This window comes from Zootoca vivipara, chromosome 6 (genome assembly GCF_963506605.1).
Source record: "Zootoca vivipara chromosome 6, rZooViv1.1, whole genome shotgun sequence".
Taxonomy (NCBI): Eukaryota; Metazoa; Chordata; class Lepidosauria; order Squamata; family Lacertidae; genus Zootoca; species Zootoca vivipara.
In genome coordinates, this window is record NC_083281.1 from 95922234 (window position 1) to 95949938 (window position 27705).

General features: G+C 45.9%; 1 protein-coding gene across 2 annotated transcripts in view; it reads right to left on the bottom strand.

Moving 5' to 3' along the window:
- Positions 1 to 916: 916 nt before the first annotated feature.
- Positions 917 to 27705, bottom strand: part of KAT6A (lysine acetyltransferase 6A) — a 71638-nt gene continuing 44849 nt past the window's right edge. Inside the window, exons 11-16 of one of the 2 annotated variants that reach the window (XM_060276428.1) lie at positions 26704 to 26797; positions 19864 to 20095; positions 14870 to 15077; positions 11232 to 11948; positions 9833 to 10130; positions 917 to 5940 (exon numbers count right to left, since the gene is read on the bottom strand). In XM_060276428.1, coding sequence (XP_060132411.1) covers positions 3287 to 5940; positions 9833 to 10130; positions 11232 to 11948; positions 14870 to 15077; positions 19864 to 20095; positions 26704 to 26797 — 4203 coding nt within the window. In that variant the 3' untranslated portion in view covers positions 917 to 3286. Of the gene's footprint in view, positions 5941 to 9832; positions 10131 to 11231; positions 11949 to 14863; positions 15078 to 19863; positions 20096 to 26703; positions 26798 to 27705 lie in introns of both variants that reach the window. The other variant, XM_035117427.2, reaches the window with a different exon arrangement.

A 27705-nucleotide genomic window follows, 5' to 3' on the forward strand; every position in this document is an offset into this window, starting at 1 on the left:
TCAGCCCCCAACCTGGTACCCTCTAGGTATTTTGGACTACGATCCCCATCAGTCCCAGTAAGCATAGCCATAATACAGCCAAGCATCTTATGGAAGTGCTGGCTAGGAGATGCAGTCCAAACATCTGGAAGGCTGTTCTTGTTGCTTAGCTTTCATTTTGGGAGGCTTTAGTAGTTCTTGAACAAGCAAGCTCACTAGGACAGAGTTAGTCCCCACCCCCACCCCGGGCTGCCTCCTAACACAGGTGATAGTTGGAAATTTTCTGATTAGACTTTGTAGTTACCAATCCAGGGGCTTAACCCAGCCATGGAAGGCTTCTATTTTGATGTCCAATCTAAAGCATCCCGCCCCCACCCCCGATATTAGCTAACCAAGACATGAACACATAGTCTCACTCAAGCCTCATCCCCACATGCCTCAGCGGCTCACTGCAATTTATTGCATGAACTTCAGTATAAATGGAGGACTCTACCAAGTTGGTGCTTTGAGGGGAACAGTTAGGCCACATTCACACAGTGCATTTAAACTACTAGGATACCAACTTATGGCTTCCCTCAAAGAATTATGGGAGCTGCAGTTTGCTGTATGTGCTAAGAGTGGATAGGAGATCCCTATTCCCCTCCCCACTCATGGAACTACAATTCCCAGGGTGGCTTACCAACCATTCTCTCTTCACAGGGAGCTCTGGTCAGATAGGAAAAACATTCAGCTTTGGCGCTGTTCAAAGTATGCTCTCTTCCATTCATTGCCGCCTGAGCATTTGGGGGTGATACCGTAGCATGTCTAGAGTTTTCCCCACTGATAAACCTAGCACACACACAGTGTCCATCCTGCATGCTAAGTATCCAAAGAGAGACCCTTGGCTCTCCAACGTTTCAGAGGAAGAAAAATTTGATGTGCAAAACCAGACATCCAAAATGGCTCAACATAATTTATTTTTTTATGTTAAAATGTACAGAGTTCTTTTGAAAGTACTTGCTAGAAAGGGGGGAGGGAAAAAGTGATATTACATACAAGGAGAGGAAGGGAGGCCGGCCGGCCCAGGAGCGCATGACATGGAGAATTACAAAGGGTTTATCATCCAGGCACCCCTTCCCCTTTTTAAGCTTACAAGTCACCAAGAACAAAGTACAAAGAAGTTACAAAACAGGAAAAGCAAATATAAACAGACAGGAATAGACGCGGCTTCATTTTGTACATGCGGCTTTAGAGGCATCTGGAACTCTAGTCACACACTCTAGAGATCTCTTTAAAGAGAATTTTCATCTTTCTTAAAATAGTCTTTAATATTCTACAACAAAGATAAAAAATTTTAAAGATGGAATGAAATGAAAAAGCTCTTTTTTTTAAAAGGCATCAAAGTCACTAACAGTGAGTTTTTTTTAAATTTCTTTTAGAAGATTACCAAGTTTATTTTGCTAAAAATACATTATTATTATTATTATTATCATTATCATTATTATCATTATTTCTTAAACAGAAGGGGGGGTGACAGGTACCAATATTACTGTGTCAGATTTTTTTTATAATATAGAAAAGAACATTGGGTTCTCTACAATAGTTCTACAGTCACAAAGGTTTGTGGAAAAGAGGGAGCTGCCCAATTGATTTTTAAAAACCATACAAAAAACCCAAAACCAAAAAAGGTTAACAGCAGACAAAAAATAATAATAAAATTACATGGCCCTTGTGCCAACAGCTTTGCTTTTGACACCCCGAAAACACCCTGCCCCCCTGCAACCAGGAAGCAATGCCAGCTCAGATGACCAGGGAAGGAAGGAAGGAAGGAGAGGGCAGCCCGAGACGTCTTTCGACACAGATGAGGTGAGCCTGGATTCATAGATATATACAGGGACAAGGATCCTACACAGCCTTGTACACATGCTGAAGAACTAAGAGAAAATGAGGGCTGGAAGCCCCTGGGATTCTGCTTTTATACTCAACAGTATAGAGGAAGTCCATTTTAGTGCAGTTGAACCCCCCTCCCCCCTCCACAACTGCCTTTCAGGTTTCTTTGAAAAAAAATTCTTTACACATCTAAGTCAATCTAAGTGCGTCTGTAGCTCTACAGGAATATACAGAGAACTTTACATTAGAAGGATAAGCTACATGTCCCCCTCCTTATCGTTAGTTGATGGTGTGCCCCCAGGTGTGGCATCTCTTCACAGGATGACGGGATGGATTGCACTGCACGGACTTGCCCTGCCCTCCTGTCCTGTCTCCCTCGCCTTCCCTCCTCTGGCCCCCCAGATGCACACAGCTGAAGGAACACCCAAGAGTGACCCTCTGCAAGCTGCTAGAGCCCTACGATGCACCTCGGGGCAAAGAGGCCTACGCTCAGCAGTGCTGGCAACAGGCCAGCCAGGGAAGAAGGTGGCAGGCTCTTGACAGCCATTGAAATGTGTGCAAGAACCTTCAGAATCTCAGTCCATAAGCAGAGTTGTGTCCCAAGATTCACATGCCAGATTTCCAGCTGCAGGGCTCACTGAGCATCCCATCTCCCTAACCTCCCCCCGCCCCGCTTCCCGGCTGCACTTAGCTTGCTCTCAAGATGCTGCTGCTAGGCCAAGGCAATGGGCGCACTTTTGAAGTTACATTTAAACTGTACTTTAGTTCAGAGAGAGAAAGATGGGGACAGAGGAGAATAAACCACTCAGAGTTCCTATTTCTGGAGGGGTGGCAGAAGAGGACCAGAAAGTTTGCCTTGGGCTCTATTATCCCATCCTTAAGCCGCCACCTCAAAGCCTGCTGTTGGGCCTGAAGTAGGAAAGAGAAGCTAGGGGAGGGTGGGAAGGATCTGACCTTTAGAGATGGCACCATCTTAGGAGCTGTGCACAAGGGACAAATGGAAAAGGAGAAAGAATATGGCGGCTGAAAATGAGATAATATGACAGTTTTGAACACTCTGCCCAGATGGTCAGCAAAGTAAGACTCTTTGTTAAATTACAGAACGGTTTTGTGCACATTTTCAATTCCCTCCCTGAAAAAAAATAAAAGTAAACCCAAACCCCATTTTAAAAATGGATTTGCACTGTGAAGTGTTTCAGGATCATGAAGGGAAAACAAAGACCCAAACCAAAAGAACCCCACAAAACATGAAAAGAATAAAGACCAGGCCCCCTAAAAATAAAATAAAATAAACCCAAAGGGAACAAAACCCCATCTAAGATCTACAGCAATATTTAACTGGAAAAAGGTCCATTGTCTCTGGTTTGTCAGTATAAAAGGTTCCTTTATTTATAGAGAGATTTCATTGAGTTCTTGAAAGACGGCAAGTTTATCTTGCTCATCTTCTCATGTAGGGTCCGTTGAGAGACTGCTTGGGGACCCCAGCAGCATTCATGTAGCTGTGATGAGAGGGGCCAGTGTACATCATATTCCCATGAGGGTTTGGCTGCATAGGCTGCTGGGGATAGGCCTGGCTCCCCATCATTCCCATTTGCATCTGCATAGGATACTGGGCTGTCTGGTTCATGTAGGCAGGGTTGCTATGGTAGCTGCTGTTCATCATGGGCTGGGTCATCCGGTAGCTGTTCATAGCATTCAGGGTGTTCATATTCATGGAGTTGACGTTGTAAGGGGCGGTGGGCATCAGGTTCACCCCCATGTTCATGCCGCGCTGGACAGCCAGCGTTCGGGGGCCAGCCTGCATGGCAACCGCAGGGGGGCTGCGCCCGTAGAGCTGCTGCTGGTGAGCAGCCGCTGAGGGCAGGGGTGCCGACTTGGAGCGGATGGAGATGTGCCCCTTGACGGGCATCTGCCCCTGCAGCCTCTGGGTGTGGGGGATGCCGATGTTGGTGGTGGACATGTTGCACTGGAGGAGGGGCGAAGCGAGGTTCATGGTGGTGGACGCCAAGTTGGGAGGGGGTGTCATGGTGGCTTGTGCTTGGGGCGTCCCGGCCAATGGGTGAGACGGAGCCAGCTGCGCCAGGCCAGTGTTGGACAAAGACACGCTGGTTGCATAGGAAGTCACAGCGGGGGAATGGCTGTAAGGCATGGCATGAGGGTCCATTATGGTGTTGGTCAGCTGCTGCAACTTGGCTAGGCTGAAGGTGGCCGAGGGCTGGGAGTAGCCACCGGCACCAAAATCCCCAGGAATCCTCTCGTAGATGCTGATGTTGCCCGTGCTGCCGGATTCCGGGATTTCCATGATCATGGGGGCTGGAGTGAAGCTATTGTTCATGCTACACTGGGACAAGGAAGGCTGCTGCTGCTGCTGTGCTGGAGGAGGGGGCTGCTGGGGCTGCTGGGGCTGCTGGGGCTGGGGGGGCTGTGCCGCCGGCTGCTGGTTACTCGGAGGCCTTTCAACCACGCAGCTCTGGGGGGACTTGATATTGCAGTTTGTGGCAGGCTGGACGCTGCCCTGGGGCATCATGCTGCAGCTGTTGCCCATGCTGGCTATTTGCTGGGTAACGACGCAACTGTTCTGGGTGAGGCTGCTGGAGGAGGACAGGCCGCCGTAGGAGCAGCTGCTCTGAGAAGAGTTGTTACCACAGATGCTGCCCCCCATGGTCGAGTCGTAGCTGCTGGGGTTCTCGTAGTTCTCTGTTGTGCTCTCGATGCTGCCGAGGTCACTGAAGCCACTGTCCACCACCTGCTGAGAATGGTCCGATACGGAAGGCACATCCATCATGGGGCTGGTCTCCATGTTCTGCATAGAAGGGGCGGAGAGAGAACCTTGCTCGGGGCTTATCTGGGTGTAGCCGCTCTCCAGGGCACTGGGCACGCTGGGGCTACTGACGGAGCGCACCGACTGGCTAGGGTGAGACTGGACAGAGGAGATGGGGCTGTTATGTTCCGAGGCCTGGCAGTCCTCAACCATAGACATCTGAGGATCCTCTTCCGCTTGGGTGTAGCTCTGCAGGTTCTGACAAGCCGCCAGGGTCTCCTCGCAATCCTGGTAGGCTACGTCGTGCTCATTGTTCTCCTCCTCCTGCGTCAAGGACTGCACTGCTTGGACGGTTTCAAGATCCAGTTCGCTGTGAGGGATTGGTTCCTCTTCCTTCAGCTCAATTAATCTTTCCTTAGCATGCTGCTCTTCCTCTTGGTCATCTTCGGAACCAGGAACAGGATCTGATCCCACCGATGTCTCATGGGAGGCTTGCTCCTCCTCAGAATCTGCCTCTCCCGCACTCTTGTTCTTGACATCCTCTTCTCTGCTGTCCTGTGTGCTTGTTTCTAAAAAAGGCTCCTGAGCGTCAGGCTCTTCCTTTAGTCCCTCTGTTGCTGCCTGCTCCTCCAGTTCATTCTTCTTGGCAGGCTCCACCTGCCCATCATCTTCTTCGTCATCTGCATCGTGGTCTTCATTCTGGTTTGCCACAGCTGCCACTTCCTCCTCCTCTTCCTCCTCCTCACGCTCAGGTTCTTCCATCTCCGGCTGCTCTTCTTCCGACTGCCTCTGCTCTCCGAGGCTCTGGGGCTTCTCCACCTCTTCCTCCAGGTCAGGTTCCTTAACTTCTGCTGCTGGGCTGCTGTTGCCGCTGCTGTTGCTGCTGCCTAAGGGAGAAGCCCCTCTTGCTTCACTGGCAGCTGCACCTTCCTCTTCCTCTCCCAGGTCCCCAACTTCTGGAGGCCCTTCTTCTTCCTCCTCTTCTTCTTCCTCCTCCTCCTCTTCTTCTTTCCTTTCCTCTACAACATGCAGAAGCTCTTCCTTCTGCTCAACAGGCTCTTCCTTCTCCTGCACTTTTGGTTTGCGACCTGGTTTCAAAGCAGCTTCCGTGGGGTCAGCTGCCTCTTCAGTGGCAGCTGCCAAGACCTTCCCTCTCTTCAGCTTGAAGCCTGGCTTGCGGCCAGGCCTCTTCTTCCAGTGGATGGGCTTGCGGCTTTTGCCCTTGGGCCAGCCCTTCTTCTTCTTCAGGGGGGTGGAAGTGTCTGGCTGGAGTGGGGAATCTTTCGCTTCACATTTTCTCAGCACCGAGACTGGTTTCAAGGTAGGAGAGCCTAAAGAGGAGGGAAAAGGAGGGGGGAAAGGTTAAGCAGCTGGACCTCTTGTCCCAAGTCCCCACTAGGGCTTGCAGCTGAAATATCTGTGGTTGATTAACCACCTGCCTGTTAGTATTAAAGGTAAAGGTAAAGGGACCCCTGACCATTAGGTCCAGTCGTGACCGACTCTGGGGTTGCGGCGCGCATCTCGTGTTATTGGCCGAGGGAGCAGGTGTACAGCTTCCGGGTCATGTGGCCAACATGACAAAGCAGCTTCTGGCAAACCAGAGCAGCACACGGAAACGCCGTTTACCTTCCCGCTTGGAGCGGTACCTGTTTATCTACTTGCACTTTGACATGCTTTCGACTGCTAGGTTGGCAGGAGCTGGGACCGAGCAACGGGAGCTCACCCCGTCGCGGGGATTCGAACCGCCGACCTTCTGATCGGCAAGCCCTAGGCTCTGTGGTTTAACCCACAGTGCCACTGCCTGTTAATATTACATACTGCCAAAAGCTCTATAGAGCTGCTTCTCTAAGATGTTACAGGAAGTTCAAGGTAATGTGCAATTAAGCAAGTTACCACTCCATATCTAAAATAAATACTGTATTTCAAGCTGCCTTTTGCACTCAATTGTTGCCCCCACAGCTGACTGACTGAAGATTTAGTCTGCTATAGTCTACTAATTAAACCTTGTAGCCCTACCTAAAGAACAAACTGCACATCTATTGGAGGGTGGGGCTGGTGTGTTAGAGGAAGGAGATTCAGATGGGTCTCCTGACCTGAAACTGCTTTCTTTCTCTCCCACCTTCCCAGTTATTGCATTTACACCTCAAGCCTTGAAAGGGCACAAGCCCAAAGGGCTCTCAACCAAAGGTGAGCAGCCAGAGCAAGAGATGCTGGCCAGTGAGATGTCAATCAAGTGGGAGATGAAGCAAGCCAATGGGCTGGTGGAGAAGGAGCACATGGACACTGGCTGGCTGCAACTATTATCTCCTAAAATAAGAACTATTTCTGCTGCTCAGCTTTTCATGGGAAGAGCCTGCTATTTAAAGGACAGGCAGAAAATCACTCCTTGAGTTTGTAGATAATGCAATGAACAAATGAAGCTGCCTTGACAGAAGGAATTTTCTCCATCCAGCCCACCGCTGTCACTGACTCTTCAGAGCTGTGGGTCACTATGTCTTTTCTTTGCAGCACTTGTAGCAGCCTATAGGCACCATTTCAGTATTTCTGCTTTAAGGTTTTGCTTAATGTTTTACGGGATTGTTATGGTGTTTAAATATCATGTACAGACATTTGGGTTGTGATTTTATTATTGCAATTTGTGTGTTCCACTTGGAGACTTTGTTGTATTAAGCGGTGTATATATAATCTAATGAAATGAACATATTCGCAGCCACCAACTACAGCTTGTGCCATGGCATTTGCAAAGATTGCCCAACCTTTTCCAGCTTTGAGATGTACGACTTCCCAGCTCTGTGGCACAGGGGTGTAGTAACAACTGTGATAGAACTAGCCGGAGCCTGCGGCACTCTTAGACAGCAGTAGGGGTACCTGTGAGCCAGGCTGAGGCTGCACTCCTGGTGGCCTCTTGCACAGCTGTGCTGTGGCTGGGACTAGAAGCGAGCTGCAAAACTACACAAAGGCACAGGGCACCACAGGGACACACAGTGTGCACACTGCAGAAAGGCCTTTTCATACTTTAGAGCTCAGCCCCCCCCCCCTGATACAGCCCCTTTCCCATGTTCACAGTGCATTAACCAGCAGCCCAGGGGGGCAAGTATGGCTATACAATTTGGGGGGTGGGGGGGGAGTGGGATAGAGAAGAACTGAAAGAATAATTCATAGCTTTGCACAAGAGGATCATTTCCTTGTGGATTGTGGTAAGAGGGTCAGTTGGAGCCAAAAGCCTCTGCAAGGTAGGATCTTCCACACACCTCAATCTTCCTAATTCAATCCACAGCATCTATCTTGCCAACAGCTGCTCCCATGTGGCATACTAGCCTCTCTCAACCTTGGGCGCACAGATATTGTTGGACTACAACTCCCATCATCCATAGCCAGCAGAAGCAACAGTCAGGAATGAGGGAAGTGGTAACCCCAAAACACCTAGGAACCCAAGGATGAAAAAGGCTGCTCTACTGGAAGGAGGAGGAATCAGTGGGAGCAGATTCAAATGTTTTGTACTGCAGTTTTGAAAAAAGGTAATAGAGCATTATAGCCAAGTATTTTACAGTAATTGACTCATTCACATGTAGAGAGCATAACCATCTGCTTAACAGATTACTACAAAACTACACTTAACAGAACAGGGACATCTGGGCTTAGTGACTGCTGTTTAACCTCTTAAAAGTTAAATGCAGCTTAATAGTCTAAATTCAAGGCTAGATGCAAAAGCACTTTGGAGAAGGTTAAGAAGCTACAGCCTAGCATGAACTTTTCCCACCATGTCATCGACGGCAAAAGGAGAATGGCAGGAGGGTGAAGAATGAACTAATTCCGGTTCTTATGGAACTGAACAAATGCCTATTAGATGAAGAAATGTGGACTGCTACTGTCTTATAATGGCTTGGTAACAGATGAATGGAGGGTTGCAGATAAAGGATCAGACACAGAACATCCTCAATGATACTGCTTTCTATTATGTAACTTAGTTTTATGATCTTATATTCTGTTCTCTGAGGAATGCTTTTCCAGCTCTTTGATTCCAGAAAAGGCATTCAGCTAATCTAGAAAGAAGGTACTTAAAGAGATTCCTGTAAATCTAGTCTTGGGGAATCTAAAGCCCATGCAGCGGACACTGTACATTATGTACTGTGCAGTCCATTCTGTGTACCCCTTAGGAGTAAGCTTTTGACTGAAATACTGGAAATGATTGCTATAAAGAATGATTCTGATAAAATGCCTTGTTTTCATCATGGATATAAACAAAACATTAAAAGAGCTTTTATATGCAGCACCTGCACAAAAACTAGGCCAGTCGGAGATGGTATCTGGTTGCTGAGAGCCTTTGGTTCATGTGGCATATATATGCTGACTACAGGACTCAAAATGCCCGTGCTTCTGCTTTGCAGTGACTGATCTCACTAAATGAACCACACTGAAACTAACAGGCTATGTGATGGAAGTGGGTGCTTTACCTTCTACTTTCTTACCACCAGGTGAAAGGAGGGACAACAGATGCCTGCCCTGGTAAGCTTGCTCATTGTTGTTGTTGAATTCCCCCACCCCACCCCTACCAGTAGGCCATGGAGTTCATCCCAGTTCCTTAAGCAACTTGTATGTCACCAGCTGGCCCCCTGGGGCTTGGCCTTTGCCCTCATCCCTTTCAATAGAAGTTTCATTGCCACCCAAGGCAGGAACGGGGAACCTGTGGCGCTCCGGATGTTTTAGCCTGCAACACTCATGGCCATACTGGCTGGTGGAAGCCCAAGAACCTGTGTGTGTGTATGTGTGTGTGTGTGTGTGTGTGTGTGTGTGTGACAGATTGCCCTTGGTCCAAGGGCTCTGGTAGCTCTTGCCCTTTGTCTTTTCCCACATCCATGGTCTCCCCACATTTTCTTCCCTAGTTGTCACATCTCTGGCGATCCTGCAACCCCTTTTCCTGCTGCCCCTTCGCAGCTTCCAACTGGTCTCCACAGCTCCTCCTCAGTCCAACCACACGAGAGCATTTCTGCCCTTCAACATGCTGTAGGGCAGCTGGTGGCAGAGAGGGATGGAGCGAATGCTCTAGCCAGGGCCACACACTGCATAACTCCTATACAGGAAAAGTCACGTATTCCTGGGACTGGGCAATCTTGCATGTTTCATATGGGCACTGAGTGCAGGGAGGGAGCAGTTAGCTACCTTTCTTATAGCAAGTTACACTGCACTGAAGCACCCACTGACAGCTTTTCTTGAGAAACCTACCAGTGGCATCATCAGACTCCTCTCCACCCTGAGATCCTCTCTTTGAGGAGGGCCTGTGCCTGAGGGAGCCTTGGGGAGAGAGGCGGCGAAGATATCCCCTCGGGAACAGCTCACTTTCTTCCTCGTCCTCCTCATCCTCCATCTCAAAGGTGGGCTCCAGTTGAGGCATGGGCCTTTCAGAATCGGAGTCCTCAAAAGGCTCATCCAGGACCTCAGTCGTTTCAGAGATGGTTTCTGTCACAACGCTGCTGTTGTGATATTTGCGCTTGCGGACCCGCCTCTTCCGGGGAATGGGCTTCTGCACAAACAACCACAACCAAGTGACAGATGGTTACATACAGCACAACTCAGTGAGGCATGTTTCCCACTGAAAGTGGGAAACTAACAGAGAGAGAAGCTCTATAGCATGGGGAGAGGAGACATCCGGGTAGGGGGCATTGTCATTTCCTATGGGTTCACATTGGCCAGGACAGGAAGGAGGGGAGGCGACTGGAGAACATGTAAGTACTCCAGTTTCAGGACTGGCATATTCCGCCCCTACCCCCCCCCCCCCACCCGTGTCAAGGGCATGCCAGGCCCCCCACTGCACCTACCATCAAAATACGGAGAGTAGAGAACTAACTGTAGCTGCAACGAAGAGGCCTCTGGAGACATTCTCTGCCCATAGAGAGAAGTCCTCAATATCCTAGGGCCCCCCAGGGCCCTCTTTCAAAGCCTAAACCTACTGCATTTCCCTGGCATAAAGATAAAAATCTCAGAAGCCAGAAGACCCGTTGGATAAGAGTCCCAATGGTTGTGAGTGAGACGTCACTCCCTTAACTTGCAAAATGGGGGGGGGGGTTGAAAGTTCCCTCCCTGAACTGCTACTTATAAAACAGTAAATTTGCAAAAAACTAAATTACAAAATTAAGTTTTTCTGGGCTTATTATTATTAAAAGCATACACAGTCCTGAATATGATCACCTTCTTACGCATAGCACATAAAGCCTACAAACCAGGGGTAGGCAACCTAAGGCCTGTGGGCCGGATGCGGCACAATCGCCTTCTCAATCCGGCCCACAGATGGTCCGGGAATCAGCATGTATTTACATGAGTAGAATGTGTCTTTTTATTTAAAATGCATCTCTGGGTTATTTATGGGGCATAGGAATTCATTAATTCCCCCCCCCCTCAAAAAAAAAGTCCGGCCCACCCCATGGTCTGAGGGATGGTGGCTGAAAAAGGTTGCTGACCCCTGCTACAGACTCAATAGCTTTTAAGGAACCTATCCAAGGAATGAGAGAGATTCAACAGGCAAGCAGAAGCTAACACGGGCAAAAGGGTTCAATGTGGAGCTACAAGGAGAAAAACTCTGAGTTGTGTGGAGCTGCTAAGCAGACAGAAAGGGAGAAAGACACACCTTTCGCTTCAAGGTGGGTTTGGTGAGAACTGGTGGGGAGGTGGAGCAGGGGCTGACAGGCTCCTCCCCCTCCTCTTCACTGCTTTCACTGAAGTGCCTCGGCAGTGTCCTCTCACCCTCGCGGTGTTGCTGGGGTATTCGGTCGCACTCCTTGGAGAGTCTGCCTTTGAGGGGCTCGTGGGTCTTAAGCTGCCCTCTCCACACTTCCATGCCTTCGCTGTATCTCCTCTGAGTCACCGAGGGCTTCTCCCCTTTGCCATACTGCCCATGGGAGATGGGGGACTTTTCCTCATCTTTGCCAAAGTGTCCCCGGGGAGCCGGGGACTTTTCCTCACATTTGCCACACTGTCCCTGGGAGGAAGTGGTTCTCTCTTCAGTCTCCCCAAATCTCTCTCGGGAAGCAGCAGCAGCAGCGGCAGCGGCAGCAGCTGCAGCTGCCTTTTCCTGACACTCCCCACAGCGACCTCCCCTGGCCATGGCTGACTTCTCCTCTAAAAGCAGTTTCAAATCCTTCTCTGCAAAGGACTCCCGTGGCTGTTTGTTCTTCCGACGGCCCCTCCGTGGAATCTGGTTGTTTGCAGGAAGACCAGCAAGGGGAAGACTTTGTTTGTTTGGCCGCACAGAATTGGCTGGAGAAACAATGTCTGGCTTTTTTTCACTCTCCAAAGGAAAGTAAGACTCTCTCTCTTTTTTCTCCCAGGATACAGATTTGATCACCTGGTATAAAGAAGAAAACCAAACTATTTTATTTCAGACTTTCATGCAACTGTTAATTCCTACAGACATCAGGTTGCTGAGAAAGTTGGTTCTGCAGCCAAAGATTGGGAAAATCTTGATCTCTCCTTCATTCCACAACTCCTGGTCATGTCCACCTTTCCTTTCTTCCGATTCCCCCACCAGTTTTCCTCTCCCACATACCTCCCCATTAGCTAGCCGACTTCCACCCTCAAGCCCACTCCCTCTTCCTGGGCCCCACCACTACTTCCCTGCGTTTTCTGCTCTCCTTCCTTGGCCTCAATTTTTCTACACTTCCCATGCAGGTCTACCAATGACTATGGAAAACCTCATCTGAACAATCCTATCCATCTTTCCATCCAAGCTGCATAAATTTCCCGTCACTATATAGGCCACATAGGGAATATTTTTATTCCGAAACTGGGTTCATGAGTGCAATAGACCCCAGGGGTTTAAGTTCGGATGAGCCAAATTATCAGACCTAAGCCCATTATTCAAGAATAGTACATGCACTGTTCCATGATTCAGTCCTAATCATCTCCAGTTAAAGGATTTCAGGTTGCAGAGTAGGAAGGCTTCTGTCTTGAGTGCAGAAAGGAGCAAAGCCTGTGAGATCTTTTGTAGTTGTTGCAGCTTGATGACAGGAACAACACTTCTAGTAGTCAGACCATTACATGCCCTCTTCACCCCCGTCCATCGTGGCTGGCAAAATCCAGCAGAATGTTGGGTGGATGGGTCCAAGGAGTCATAAATGTCTTACTATGTGAGGAAATTAAGCCCAATACCTGCATCCAGTGGTTTCAGAAAACTACGGCCCAGTCTTTAGTATTTCATTTCTGAAAAACGTGATAGTCAGCAAGTGGCAGGGGTATCTGGGCAAAGGTGATCTAGACCCATTTCAGACTGATTTCATGCCCATTTTTAGTATTAAAACAGCCTCAGTTGCCCTGACTGATTGCCTTTATCAGAAGAGAAAGACCAGGAGGTGGGAACAACCCTTTTGGTTCTCCTTGATCTCTCAATGGCTTTTGCCATCATTGACCATAGTCTCATTTTGAAACCAATCAGGGGGTTGGGAGCTAGAGGCACTGTATTGCAGCAAATCTGCTTCTGCCTGCAGGGTCATTACCAGAAGGTAAGACTAGAGGAATGTTGCTCAGCCCCATGAGTTCTGAGCTGTGGGGTCCCACGGGGTCCATTATGTCTCATATGCTAATTCAACATTTATATGTTAATATCACACAGCTCTCTTCCTCTCCCTCCTTCCATCTAAATCAGCAAAAGCTGTGAGGTTGGACTGGTGCCTGGCTGAAGTGATGAGCTAGATCAGGCATGTCAAACCTGCGGCCCTCCAGATGTTTTGGCCTACAACTCCCATGATCCCTAGCTAGCAGGACCAGTGGTTGGGGAAGATGGGAATTGTAGTCCAAAACATCTGGAGGGCCGCAGGTTTGACGTGCCTGAGCTAGATGAAGGCCAATATACTGAGACTAAACAGTGGGTGATTCTCGGGTCCTTTGCAGTCCAAGAGCATTCCTGGATTCCAGCCAGGTGGCTTCTGCAGATAGGAGTGATTGCACCCAAATTAGGCTAGTTTGCCAGCTATTAGCCTGACCTCAGTTGCCCATACTCTAGTGATTGAATACAATCCAGAAGCTGCCGCTACAGCAGAATAAGGTTGCTAGGTTGGTGAGTGGGGCAATTTGATAGGTCCTGGATGTGCTTCACTGGCTGCCGGTGAGCTACCAGTCTGAATTTGTACCAGTAAACAAACCCTAAAGGGCTTGAGACCCAAGACAGCCTCCCTCAATACCAACCGCCTCGGGCCCGAAAACCATCAAAGCAGGCCCTTTTGACAGTGCCACCCCTTCTTGGGACTTCCTGGTTGATGTTGACCCACGGCAGGGCCTTCTCAGTACTGCAGTGATGGCCAAACTTGGCCCTCCAGCTGTTTCAGGACTACAAATCTCATCATCTCTAGGTAACAGGACCAGTGGTCAAAGATGATGGGAATTGTAGTCCCATAACAGCTGGAGGGCCAAGTTTGGCCATCACTGCAGTACTGGTTCCTCACTTATGGAACCCCTTCCACAACATTCAGGAGGTTTTGAAAAACATTTCCATTTGTCCAGGTATTTACAACATTCAGGAGGTTTTGAAAAACATTTCCATTTGTCCAGGTATTTAATGGCTACAACATACTAATTTAATTTTCTAGCCTAATGTGTTTATATCCCACCCTTTGTCCAAGGAGCTTAAGGTGGTGTACATGGTTCTCCCCCTAATATAATCTCTGGAACAATCCTGTGAGGTAGATTAGGCTGAGATGCAAGGACTGGTCCAAGGTCATCCAGTGAGCTACATGGCCGGGGGTGGGGGTCTTGAACCTTGGTCTCCTGGGTCCTAGTCCAACACTCTAATCATTGCACTGCACTCTCTTCCTATTTCTAGCAACCTGGAAATTATTAGCTGTGAGGATACGTGGCTGTTTTTAAACGTTCCCAGGTGTTTTTAACATTCTAAATATTTTGTTAGTTTTTGTGTTTTCTTGTTTGCTGCCCTGGACTCCTTTGGGAGAAAGTACTAGATATAAATTTAAACAATAAATAATGGTTTGGCTCAGGATAACGAAGTTTCATGTTTATTTGTTCCTACCCCACCTTTTCAAATAAAATTCCTCCCAATGTGGCATATGTAGAGGTTGGGCAAATTAATACAGACTTGATGGAAAGATAAAGGGGATCCACTTTTCCCATTACGTTCCTGAGCAACTTCAGCTGGCTTTTAGCCATCCTTTTAGCACCTTTTCATCCCTCTGCCATACGGGGCACACATGTGGCTGCTTTGGTAATTACTCCACAATTGCATGCATATATAAATACCTATTCCTCACTGACCTCTACCTCTCTTTCCCTTTGCTGTGGTTGCTGCTCTTCATTTTCCCCATCTTCAGCTTCTTCTCCTTCTTCTTCATCCTCTGAAACCACTGAGTTTGAAACAATGACAGGAGTCCAGCGTAGGCATTCTGGATCTACAACTACAGGCCGGAGATTCAGTTTCAGCTTTGCCATATGGTCTTGGATAAGCTTCTCCCGCCGGACAATCACAAATCTGAGAATGAGGAAAAAATGATTCAGCCAAATGTTGACGTTTAAGTACAGGTAACAAATGTACAGATGCAGGGAGGAAGGGAGGGTGACCAGCAGGGGGGTCCCAAAAGACTGTCACATTACTGAGCAGCTGCCATAGTCTGGATGGATCAAAAATAGGCAAATGGATCAAAATAGCATTTGAGGTGCACAAATAGGTTAAAGTCAGCTCTGAAATTCCTAAAGTGACTCATGTGAAATTTTGACAAAAAGTTGTGTATGACATTTCTTTCTCACTTCCCTTTGAAACTTGCAGCCCAGAATCAAACTCAGATGACACTGGAACTGATGCCGAGTGCAAGGTAATGAAGAATCCTTAAAGGCAGCTAAGCATCTGTTGCAGGAAAAGAAAATATATCTACCAGCTTTCCTGGCTTCTTGTGCCTCAAAATGGCAAGGTATTGGAAGGCTCTTAGTGCCTTGGCTAAAACGGCAACAATCTCAAAACCCCAAATCCTGCAATGCAATGATTGTGTTTTAGCAACAAAAATAAGCTCCAAAGCCAAAAAGCTTGGGCTGAGCTTCCCAAAAATCTCAGGTTTGATTTAATAAAATGCACATTTCTATCCCTATTGTTTGAAAATGTGCTGATGTCTCAGAAATCAAAGTAAATCAGCAAGTTAATCACATGGTAGTGTTTATATCCCCTTGCAATGCTAAAATTATAGTAAATAAAAGAAACCTGCAAATTTGATTGATCTGCAGGATTTAGAACAATTACAGAATTCAGCTGCTCTTGGTGAAGAATTCTGATTGCCTGAGTACAGAATTACTTTTTAGTTAGCCTTAATGATGAGAATAAGCAATTGTGTTTTCAGCAGAAGTGAGTTTGCTTCAGTGGGGCTTGTACTCTTTTGTTCAATGTATTCAACACAAGGTCTGTACGTGTTATGGAAAAGTTTCCTGTTCCCATTAGCTATGCTAGAGGGTGGAGGAAGCAGTTGGACAAGGCACTGAATGCCTGCACTGTGACTACTAGAAATTTTGGGACAGACAGATGAACACTAGAGAATTTTCAGCTGTATGGGATCATTGGTCTTACCTGAAAGGAATTTCTCTATGCGTGTAAATATAGTCTCAGTTGAGATGTGAGCTGCCCCTAGTGCTTTATGGCATAAACACAAACTGTTTCAAAGGCAGTTACGTAAATTGTCTCTTTCCCTCTGTAGCACTAGTTTTTGTTCATGACAAAACTTAAGAGCAGAAATGTAACACAAAAGAAACAAAAACACAGACAAGCATTCAACTGCACAAACAACAACCTAACCATACAACACTGTTTGTTCCCATGACAAACTCACACCCCAGTAACTGGCACTGTGAAATATAGAGTGCAGCCCAGAGACTATCATTACATGCACAGAGAAATTTTCCAGATAAGACCAGCAGTCCCTTCTCTTGTGCATGTAAAATGGTCTCAGGTGGAGTGTCCAAAAGTGTGCCCATGTAGCTGCCTATTGGTCTAGGAGTCTGTGCTGCAGCCAAGGCATATAAATCCATTTTGTAGTGCTTTGTAAATGTGTAGTAACCTCCTGCAGAGGTCTGATCATTTGGCCCCTGCCCCAGTAGCTGAGTGTACTGTAATTTTATATGGTGGCATCAAGTGCAACACATTATATGGCATATTTATTCAGGCCCTATTCAGGTCACTAAGACCAAGTGGAATTTGAAACTCTCTTTCCTAATCCATTTGAATGAAAAGATGCAAATAATGACTGTCTAAATGGCTTTGTACATGCAAGTGAATCTTCAAAGATCTTTTCACATCCAGAGAATGCCATGCCTTCTCTGCAGGATGTTCAGGTGAAGGACAAAAAGTTGGAAGAATGAGCTCTTACTGTCCATGAAAATGTGTATTGATTTTCAGACTAAAAGAAGAATCACTCCATAATACTACTTGGTCTTGATGCAGCGTATGAAGGTGTTTGGCTTCAGATAGCGCATTCAGTTCAGAAACTTGCCTTGCTGAAGTAACAGTGATAGGAAATACAACCCTAAATCGTAACAAACATAGAGAATGATTTTGAATGTTTAAACGTTGGTCATTGCAGAGTCTTTAGCTCTGTATGCAATTCCACCTGAGGTATGGGTAGGTTTATTATTGTAGCCTCTTTAAGAAACTAAGGAAAGGAAGAGCACCTGAAGAAACCTCCTGAGTGTCAGACAAGACAGACCACAATGCTGATACCTATCTTCACAACGTGTTGGGGTGTAAGTCCTTTTGGAGGGGAAAGACAGAAAATCTCTAATGCCAGCCCTATCCTATCCAGCTGCACTCGATTCTGCTTGCACCAGTGCAGAAATGCTGACCATGCTGATCGATAAATACAAATTGGAGAAGGATATCTTGAAGCTAGAATGGTATTCACCAAATCTAAAGGCAAGCCACTCTTCAGCAAGCACTTGTGTTCAAACTTGGTCAGGTTCAACCTGTTGAGGAAGAAATGGCCCTTGTGACAGAACGTTGCATCTTCCTGGAAGATGCCGGGTGGTCACAGCCAGTGCAACAACCTCTGAGAAACAAGGTCTCCTTCGCCAATTCCCTTTGAAGAACTGTCTGACATTGCCTTCTCAACAAAGCCTCATCCAGGATTGTGAAAACTGCTGTGCCCTCTCAATGCCACCACTGGTCAAGGATTGAGACTGGGGCTTCTGTAGGGGCTTCCCTGCCGTTACTGCTCTGCCTTTACACACTGACTGCTTCCACAAAAGGCAGTGGCAGCTGACCCGGGGTGAGCTAGCTAAGCCCTGATAAGCTCACAAACGGTGGCTACTGCCTACCTAGGAAGCACCAGTTATAGCTGCAGAACTGCAGTTGCTGCCGACATGAAGCCTTTCATGCTCAGTCCCCTCAGGGATCCCATAATGGCAGCAATTATGTTAGGTGTTATGCTTGCTGCCACAGATGCTTCCAGGTCTCTTGTGTGCTGGTGCTTCCTTATTAACTTCCATGCTGCTACTGCAGGCACTGACAGTCTTTAATTATTTCCCCCCCTAAGCCAGAAAAGGCATGGGGCAAAAATAACCACAACATGGGAGACAGGATTGTAGGGAGACAGGCTGTTGGAAAACCAGGAAGAACTGAACAGACACAAAATGGTGGGGTGGATTTTTGTTTTTTGTATTTAAGCAGCACATGGGCGGGAAAATGGGCTGGGCCTAAACTTAAACTGTGGCTAAATAAACAGAACATATGCAGAAGGCAACCAATATGATCAAGGGTCTGGAAACCAAGCCTTCTGAGTAGTGGTCGAAGGAGCTGGGTATGTTTACCATGGAAAAGAAGAGACTGAGAAGAGATATGAGAGCCATCTTCAAATATCTCAAGGGCTGCCACATGGAAGATGGACCAAGCTTGTTTTTCCTGCTATAGAGGAGCAATGGCTCCAAGTTACAAGAAAGGAGATTCCATCAAGAAGAACTTTGTAACAGTAAGAGCTGTTTGACAGTGGAACAGACTCCCTCAGGAGGTTGCAGACTCTCCTTCCTTGGAGGTTTTTAAGCAGAGGTTAGGGTGGCCATCTGACATGGACACTTCAGCAGATATTCCTGCATTGCAGGAGGTTGGACTTGATGACACTCGGGTCCCTGCCAACTCTACAATTCTATGATTCTATGAAAAAGGTAAAAAACGGACTGTTATAGAAGAGTGGCAGATGAAAATGATGGACTTTGCGGAACTGGCAAAGCTGACGGGGGAAATCCAAAACCAGCAGGACCAAGTACTGTATTCCAAAAAGACTGGAGTAAATTTACACAATATTTGAAAGATCATTGTAAGCAATTAACAACATTAGTAGGATTATCTGAAGACTTGTAATGAGATTTTTTTTTACCTTTCTACATTTATTTAAACTTTGAGGTATTTTGTAATGAGTTATATTAGAATTGGAAAACATATAAAATGCTGTGAGATAAAGGTTACTTTTGAAAGCCAAGAGGTGGGAGGGAAGGAAGTCGATAGGCTCTAAAGAGCCAAAGAAGTTAAGCGGATAATAATGGTGTGACTATATATGTTTAAAAGGGGAAAAAAATTCAAAAAAAATTTAAACGGACTGTTAAATCACACACACAAACTGTTCACACTGAGTGAGCCCAACACACACCAGGGGAAAATTATTTCCTTAATGGGAAAGTCACACATACTCCAAGAGCCCCACCATAAACTCCTCACACCACAATCATAGCAGGCAATGCCAACAAGGAAAAGAAAAGAGAAGCTTCAAAGTCAGCAAAAAAGACACCAGGGACCGACTTCAGCAGTGGCTTCAGTCAGGCAAGAATTTAAAACTGGCGCTTCAGATGGAGAGAAGCAGTTTAACTGCCTTTAAGCAAGTCAGTGTTTGCACCATCAAGCACTTGGCACTAAGCTGAGTTCATGTCTCACCTGAGACCATCTTGCTTGCACAGGAGAATGTCCCCATCCCTCTACATTAGCCTGCTTTGAAATTAATTTTGATGCACCTTGAAAAGATCCGTATCTTGAAATGCAGAATATGACTATAGTAAGTAAATTATGTAATCCCTCTGCTTCCCACATTCTGAAAGACATTGCCCTCAGTGTACCAGAACAGTAAGGGTTAGAAATTTGTATGATTTGAGTTTTGGCCCCCCTTAAGAGGAAGCAGAGTTTTACACCCAAAACTATTGCACTTTTACAGTGCTTCCACAGAAATCTCCCATTGGGCACAGCCATGTCTTTAATTATGACCCTGCCATTTCTGGCCCTCCAATTCTACGATGCTCACTGATCATTCCGGAAGTCAAGCATTCGCAGGTGATGCAGGGTAGAAGTGATGTCTTGAGGGCAGATGCCCGTCAGTTTGCTTAGCTTCTTGATGCTGAGTTGCTTGTCATTTTGGTGATAAAGGCACTCCAAGATTACGCTTTTCCAATAAGCCATGTAAGATAGACGACCCAAATCAGATAGCGGCTTCTCTGGGGATCCTGCTTGGCCTTCACGCTTTGATAGGAGATAACCTGAGAGAAAGCAGAAAGCACTTAGGACTGGGCTTTGTACGGAAGCTAGCCTACCCTCTTTGAGTGTCTGCTCCTTATTCAGCTATAAGGTCAGGCACTCTGACTGGAATTTAAGTCCACAACAATAGCCAACGGCTCCCACAGGACCCAGAAGCTCTTCTCTCTAGAGGTCACCAGCATTTCCCGCCCCCTTCCACACAGAGTACAAGGAGATACATGACCCTAATCTGTGCTGAAGGCATTTTGAATTTTTCAGAAACATGGACAGAACACCCTCCAATTAAGACCTTCAATTTCTGAAAAGGTCAACCAATCCCCCCTAGCCACCAAGAAGTGTTTCAGTACCAATTCCCATGGGATCATGGAAGCAAACGCTGGTAAATCAGCGGGAAAGGTCTTGCAGGCTACACTATGTCTAACTGTAAATGGATATAAACCGTGCCACTACGTGGCAGATTTTTTCTGTTACAGTGAAAAAAGTGAAACTTGCAAAAAAAAATATTGCAGAGCAGAACTCCTTCTGCTCAGGGTTCTGGTCAGCAAATCATGGCCTTTCCCCTGCCCCCCCCTCCCTGCAATGGCCACAGTCGCCACTAAGCCTTCTCATTCTTCACACAGTTGTTTGGAGAATTTCCCCCTCCCTTTTGTTCATAGAATCATAGAGTTGGAAGAGACCACAAGGGCCATCCAGTCCAACCCCCTGCCAAGCAGAAAACTCCATCAAAGCATTCCTGACATATGGCCGTCAAGCCTCCACTTAAAGACCTCCAAAGAAGGAGACTCCACCACACTCTTGGCAGAAATTCCACTGCCAAACAGCTCTTACTATCAGGAAATTCTTCCTAATGTTTAGGTGGAATCTTCTTTCTTGTAGCTTGAATCCATTGCTCCGTGTCCGCTTCTCTGGAGCAGCAGAAAACGACTTTTCTCCCTCCTCTATATGACATCCTGTTATATATTTGAACATGGCTATCATATCACCCCTTAACCTTCTCTTCTCCAGGCTAAACATACCCAGCTCCCTAAGCCGTTCCTCATAAGGCATTGTTTCCAGGCCTTTGACCATTTTGGTTGCCCTCCTCTGGACATGTTCCAGCTTGTCAGTATCCTTCTTGAACTGTGGTGCCCAGAACTGGACACAGTACTCCAGGTGAGGTCTGACCAGAGCAGAATACAGTGGTACTATTACTTCCCTTGATCTAGACGCTATACTCCTATTAATGCAGCCCAGAATTGCATTGGCTTTTTTAGCTGCTGCATCACACTGTTGACTCATGTCAAGTTTGTGGTCTACCAGGACTCCTAGATCCTTTTCACATGTACTGCTCTCAAGCCAGGTGTCGCCCATCCTGTATTTGTGCCTTTCATTTTTTTTGCCCAAGTGTAGTACTTTACATTTCTCCCTGTTAAAATTCATCTTGTTTGCTTTGGCCCAGTTGTCTAATCTATTAAGGTCATTTTGAAGTGTGACCCTGTCCTCTGGGGTATTAGCCACCCCTCCCAATTTGGTGTCATCTGCAAACTTGCTCAGGATGCTCTCAAGCCCATCTAATCACTTCTCTCCAGGATGAAGAGGAGCCATTGATGAGCACCCTTTGGGTTCGGTCAGTCAGCCAATTACAATTACTGAATGGTAGCATTGTCTAGCCCGCATTTTACCAGCTTCTTTACTAGAATATCATGGGGCACCTTGTCAAAGGCCTTGCTGAAATCAAGATAGGCTATATCCACAGCGTTCCCTTCATCTACCAGGCTTGTAATTCTGTCAAGAAATGAGATCAGATTAGTCTGACATGACCTATTTTTCAGAAACCCATGCTGACTTTTAGTGATCACAGAGTTTCTTTCTAGGTGCTCACAGACTGTTTGCTTAATGATCTGCTCTAGAATCTTTCCTGGTATTGATGTCAGGCTGACTGGGCGGTAATTGTTTGGGTCCTCTCTTTTCCCCTTTTTGAAAATAGGGACAACATTTGCCCTCCTCCAGTCTGCTGGGACTTCGCCTGTTCTCCTTGAATTCTCAAAGATAACTGTCAGTGGTTCTGAAATCACCTCTGTCAGTTCTTTTAATACTCTTGGATACTGTAGTTCATCTGGCCCTGGAGACTTGAATACATCTAAAGTAGCCAAGTATTCTTGTACTACCTCCTTACTTATTCGGGGCTGTGTTTCCCCTGCTGAATCATCTGCTCCATATTCTTCAGGTTGGGCATTGTTTTCTTTTTTGGAGAAGACTGAGGCAAAGAAGGTATTGAGGAGTTCTGCCCTTTCTCTGTCCCCTGTTCGCATTTCACCATCTTCTCCTCTAAGTGACGCCACTGTTTCCTTGTTTTTCCTTTTGCTACGGACATACCCATAAAAACCCTTTTTGTTGCTTTTAATTTCTCTAGCAAGCCTGAGTTCATTCTGTGCTTTAGCTTTTCTGACTCTGTCTCTACACGTGCTGGCTATTTGTTTGAATTCCTCTCTGGTGGTTTCCCTTTTTCTCCATTTTTTGTACATATCCCTTTTAAATCTTAACTTGGTTAAAAGTTCTTTAGATAGCCACCCTGGCTTCTTTAGGCACCTTCCATGTTTCTGTCTCATTGGTATTGCCTGAAGTTGTGCTTTTAATAGTTATGCTTTTAACAAACTCCCAACCATCATGAACTCCCTTCCCTTTTAGTATTTCTGTCCATGGGATCTCAACCAGCGTTTCCCTAAATTTTCTGAAGTCAGCTTTCTTAAAGTCTAGGATTTGAGTCTTAGTATGTTTGGTTGCTCCTTTCCACTGTATAATAAACTCGGTCACTGCCACCTAATGATCCTGCCACTTCCACCCCACTAACCAGGTCATCACTATTGGTTAGGATCAGATCTAAAATGGCTGATCCTCTTGTTGCTTCTCCCACTTTCTGGACAATGAAGTTGTCTGCAAGGCCAGTGAGGAATCTGTTCGACCTTATGCTCTTGGCTGAGTTTGACATCCAACAAATATCAGGATAGTTGAAATCCCCCATTACTACTATCTCACTTCCTTTTGAATGCTTGGCCATCAGTTCCAGGAAGGCATCATCTGTGTCCTCAGTTTGGCTTGGGGATCTATAGTAAACTCCCACAATGAGATCGCTGTTATTTTTCTCTCCTTTAATTTTGACCCAGATACTCTCAATTTGGCTTTGAAGTTTTAAATCCTGAATCTCTTCACAGGTATACACATCTCTGATATATAATGCCACTCCTCCTCCTTTCCTGTTTGGTCTATTTCTCTGAAATAGATTGTATCCCTCTATTACTACATTCCAATCATGAGACTCATCTCACCAGGTTTCAGTGATGCCTATTATGTTGTATTTAGTTTGCTGTACCAACGCTCTATTGTTTGCTGTTCCCCATGCTCATTGATTGTTTGCCTTTCTGCAAACCTTAAGGTTTCCTCCCTCTTCCTAAAGCATACCTCTTTCTTGTTTTTTTTTAGCTGCAGCTCCATTTTGGCCATAATCCCGTTGGCATTCATCAGCTGAGCTTGCTATGAGAGGCAAGGATAGATAGGCAGGGCCTCCAAACAACCACAACCAATGACATGATCAAACCACTTTAGACCATCCTTATGCCCTATGAAGCAAGTTGCTAATGGAGGATGTGCGTGAACTCCATCATCATTTATTAGGGAAATCAGATGGTCCAAGAATTATTTCAAACATAAATGGCACCTTGTATTATTAGGTGCCCAAATAATGGTATTGTAACTCTGAACAGGGGAACATATAATGTATTACTGGAAATTAAGAGCAATTTTAGAGGACTAGAAATGTAGATTCTGTATAGGTATGCTCAAAACAACAACTCATACCTCTGTAGACAGGGAATCCAAACATAATTTGATCCCATTTTCTGGCAAACTCCCTCTAGGTCAACACAAGACTGTTTGGGAACTGGAAATCCAGGCACTTCTTTATCTCAAATGCTTATTTTATCCAGAGTATTTTGGTCAAATTCCATTTTCCTGGCCCTCTTACTATTTTTTAGTACTTCCCACAGTAATTCTCTCTTTCACTCCTGCTGTTTGAACACAGGGCTGACTGTATCAATTCACTCCACCTTGCTAGATCCAAAATACAACCATTAACAACCGACTCACTTTCTATCAGACATGTTATTTTTACCTTTGCAACCTCTACATATGCCTTCATCTCCTTCTCTTCCCTTATTTTCCAGAGAATTATCCTAAAGCCACTGATGTGAGCGATTTTATAGCAGATTTCATGTGGACCCTAGTCCACAAAAGTATATGCCAAAATGTATTTGTTTTGTATTTATCATGCCACAAGGCTGCTGTCACGTAACAGGGTGATCTAGCCAAGCCTACTGGTTTGAAGCAAGTTGTTTAACAGATACTCGTGAAATACATAGGTGATATGAAGCTTTTGTTAGCCATGGAAAGCCCATTCAGTTCACACTCCCTATGACTTGCCCTCATCAGCAGGCAAGTTGCAGGGTTACATTCTCACTGCTACTTTAAAAAACAGGCCTGGAGGAACCTCCTGCTCCTGCTCTACAGGTGTTGCTGGACTACAATGACATTTTTGGCCCCTGGCCATGTGGCTGATGGGAATGTCAGCCCAGCAACATATGGAGAGACACAGGGTTTCTCTGTGGGTAATCCTAAGGACACTACATTACGTCACTCAAGCCTTGAAGTCCAAGGGCTGCTACAAGATACCACTGTGAGGACTAAAAGGCAGCTGCAACTTGATTTTCCAGGTGCAGAATTCACCAAGGATGCTCTTCCGCCCAGGTAGCAGGGCTCACCATTCACCTGTCTGTTTAAAAATTCTGTTTGAATCAACTCCCTCCACTCTTCATTTGTAAGTTCAAATACAAAACCAACCAACCTTCATAATCTGGTGACTTTTCACAAACCTTCAACTTGCACATCAGTCTTGGCAATGTGATAGTAAAGCAAATGAAGGAGCTACTGTCTCAAGGCAAGCACTTATGTAAACTAAGCATTAAAGCACACTGTACTGCTACATGGACAAACTTTAGCATTAAAAGAATGCTAATGAAAGGGTTTTGCTGCTGGAAGTTCTTTAGCAGGAATGGGGAACCTGTGGCTCTGCAAATGGCCTCTGACTCCCATCAGCCCCAGTCAGCATGACCAATGGTCAGAGCCAGACGTCCCCTCGTCCGGTTCTACAGTACATGTGTTTTTTCCTGACGATGAGTGAGTGAGCATCAGCATTCCTTCAAGAATGAATAATGTGGGCCTCACTCCTCACCAAATGGAAAGATGCCCGTCGGAAGTGATGGTCAGTGATAAAATTAAGAAGGATCTTCCTCATTTAAAAGATAGAAGGACTTGGCGAAAGGCAGTTAGCTTAGCTTTGGAACTGGCTCTTTGCTTTCCCTCCAGAAAGCAAGGTGGCTGTATTCCCTTTGCATTTGATGCCACTGCCATTGAGCCTTCCAGAAAAGGCACCTTGCTTCTTTGTTTTCCTTTATGTGATGATCATAAAAGCTTTAAGGATATATGTGCCTTTGTTCCTTTGTAATATTAATATTTTTTCTTGAATATTTAGTACAAAACTAATTTGAACAGAAAAAAATTGAAATTCTATATTTAATGCCTACATTTCCACAAGTTATAGAACTCAAAATTAGCCATGTATACTGAGATACGTTCATACTTCAGACAAACATTTATAATGGGAAATTAAACAACAACACCTGCATAGATATGTCATAACCATCAGTAGGGCCAGTTAAAAATGTTTTGCTTTCTGCAGTGAAAGGCAAGATGGTGCCCACAGAAGCCAGCCTGACTGGCAGTTCAAACTGATTTCCGCACCTAGCAACACCTCTACCACATCAGAAAGCTTTGGGCTACAAGGCAGGCTTTGAGGTACACACAGCTCCCTCCTCCAATAGGAGCAAGTGGTCAGGGGGCTCAGAAGAAATGGGTGCCCTCACCAGACCCAGCACCTGCTGCTTGAGGCAGCTACCTTGTTCTGCCTAACAGTAGGGCTGGCCCTAATGGTCTGCTTTGCTCTCTTCTGAAAGAAGAAGCCCGTAGTAGATTTGCAAACTGGTCACCTTCCCTAATCAGGTTGTGTTTCAGACAAAATGCAAATAAATTTATGCTACTGTTTGTCAATAAATTCACACAAATATATGATCAAAAAATAAGAAGTGGGTCTTCAAATGCTACAGGTGAGTCCCAGGAGTGAAAAGGATAAAGACTACTGGTAAAGGATTTGATGTGTTTGTTAGCCACTTTGCATGATAAAGTGGAAAAGACAGGATATAAACAGCCTTTTAAACATACAAATAAAATTTCTGCCTCTCCACACAGCTAGGAAAGCAGGAAAGAAGAGCAAATTCTGAAGTGCCATCTTAGATGTCCTTGTGGGCTGATGTGGGGAGGAGGGGGACTTGTGTGCAAGCATCTGGGGTGCAAGAAAGCAGTTGGGGAAGGGATGCCGGCTGGAATCCCAAAAAGTAGGCAATTCAGATAATTAATGATCTTGAAATAAAGTGCAACTTAAGAAACACTGCTGGAGAATTGCATGGTTTCATAAACTAATCTGAAGCTGAAGAAAAGGGCAGAAAAATGAGGATATACTTACTGAAATCAATGAGGAACCTGCCATAGCCCTTGCGCTGGTACTGGGGAAGAATCATTATGCAGGAAACATTGTATTTCTGCTGGCAGTGCTTCTCCTAGTAAGAGAGAGAGAGAGAGAGAGAGAGAGAGAGAGAGAGAGAGAGAGAGAGAGAGAGAGAGAGAGAGAGAGAGAGAGAGAGAGAGAGAGAGAGAGAGAGAGAGAGAGAGAGAAATACAGACAATTAGCAAGATGGAAAAGAACTTCTTCTCGATGAGGAATTAATTGGGGTAAATCACAATCACCCCAAAAGCAAGTCTCCAAGGAAAGAATTCAAGACATTATCAAGCCACGGAACTTCTGTGATCACAGCCAGGATGAAAAAGGAAGAAAGAACTATCACTGAGCACACAAAGTTGCTTTCTGCAAAGCTGTATCATTCATGCCCCTAGTGCAGTAATGTCTACTACTCCAAGTGACAGTGGCTCTCCAGGGTCTCAGTCACATAAGCCCTCCCAGTCCTGCTACCTGTGTTCCTTTTTAGTTAAAGATGCCCAAGAATGAACCTGCACCACCACCAGAATTATGGCCCCTCCCCTGTAATACATTATTTCAGGGCCTTGTACTTACAGCAAACTTCTCCCCCTACTTCCCCACAAAGGGCTTTTCAAATCCTCAGAGATTTCCAAAGCAATAAAGAATCTTTGTGGGGGGGTGGGGCTAAGACAAAATAAAAATCCATCTGCAGGTGGGCTTATGGGATATAGGATGGCTACATTAGTATTTCCTTTTCTGAAAGTGTTGAAGGAAAGAACAACTTCTATTGGGGGGGGGGTGTTAAGACGGGCCTTTCAAAGTAACTCTCTGTCACTGTGTGAGGAATACTAAAGCCACATTCAGCCTCCATGGTCTCTTTCCCAAAATGCAAACAAAAGCTCTGAAATGAGATCAGCATCTGATTTGAGAAGCCAGCTCATTGGAGGTAACAATTAATGTTTACTTCACCAACTAACTCTCCTCTTCACC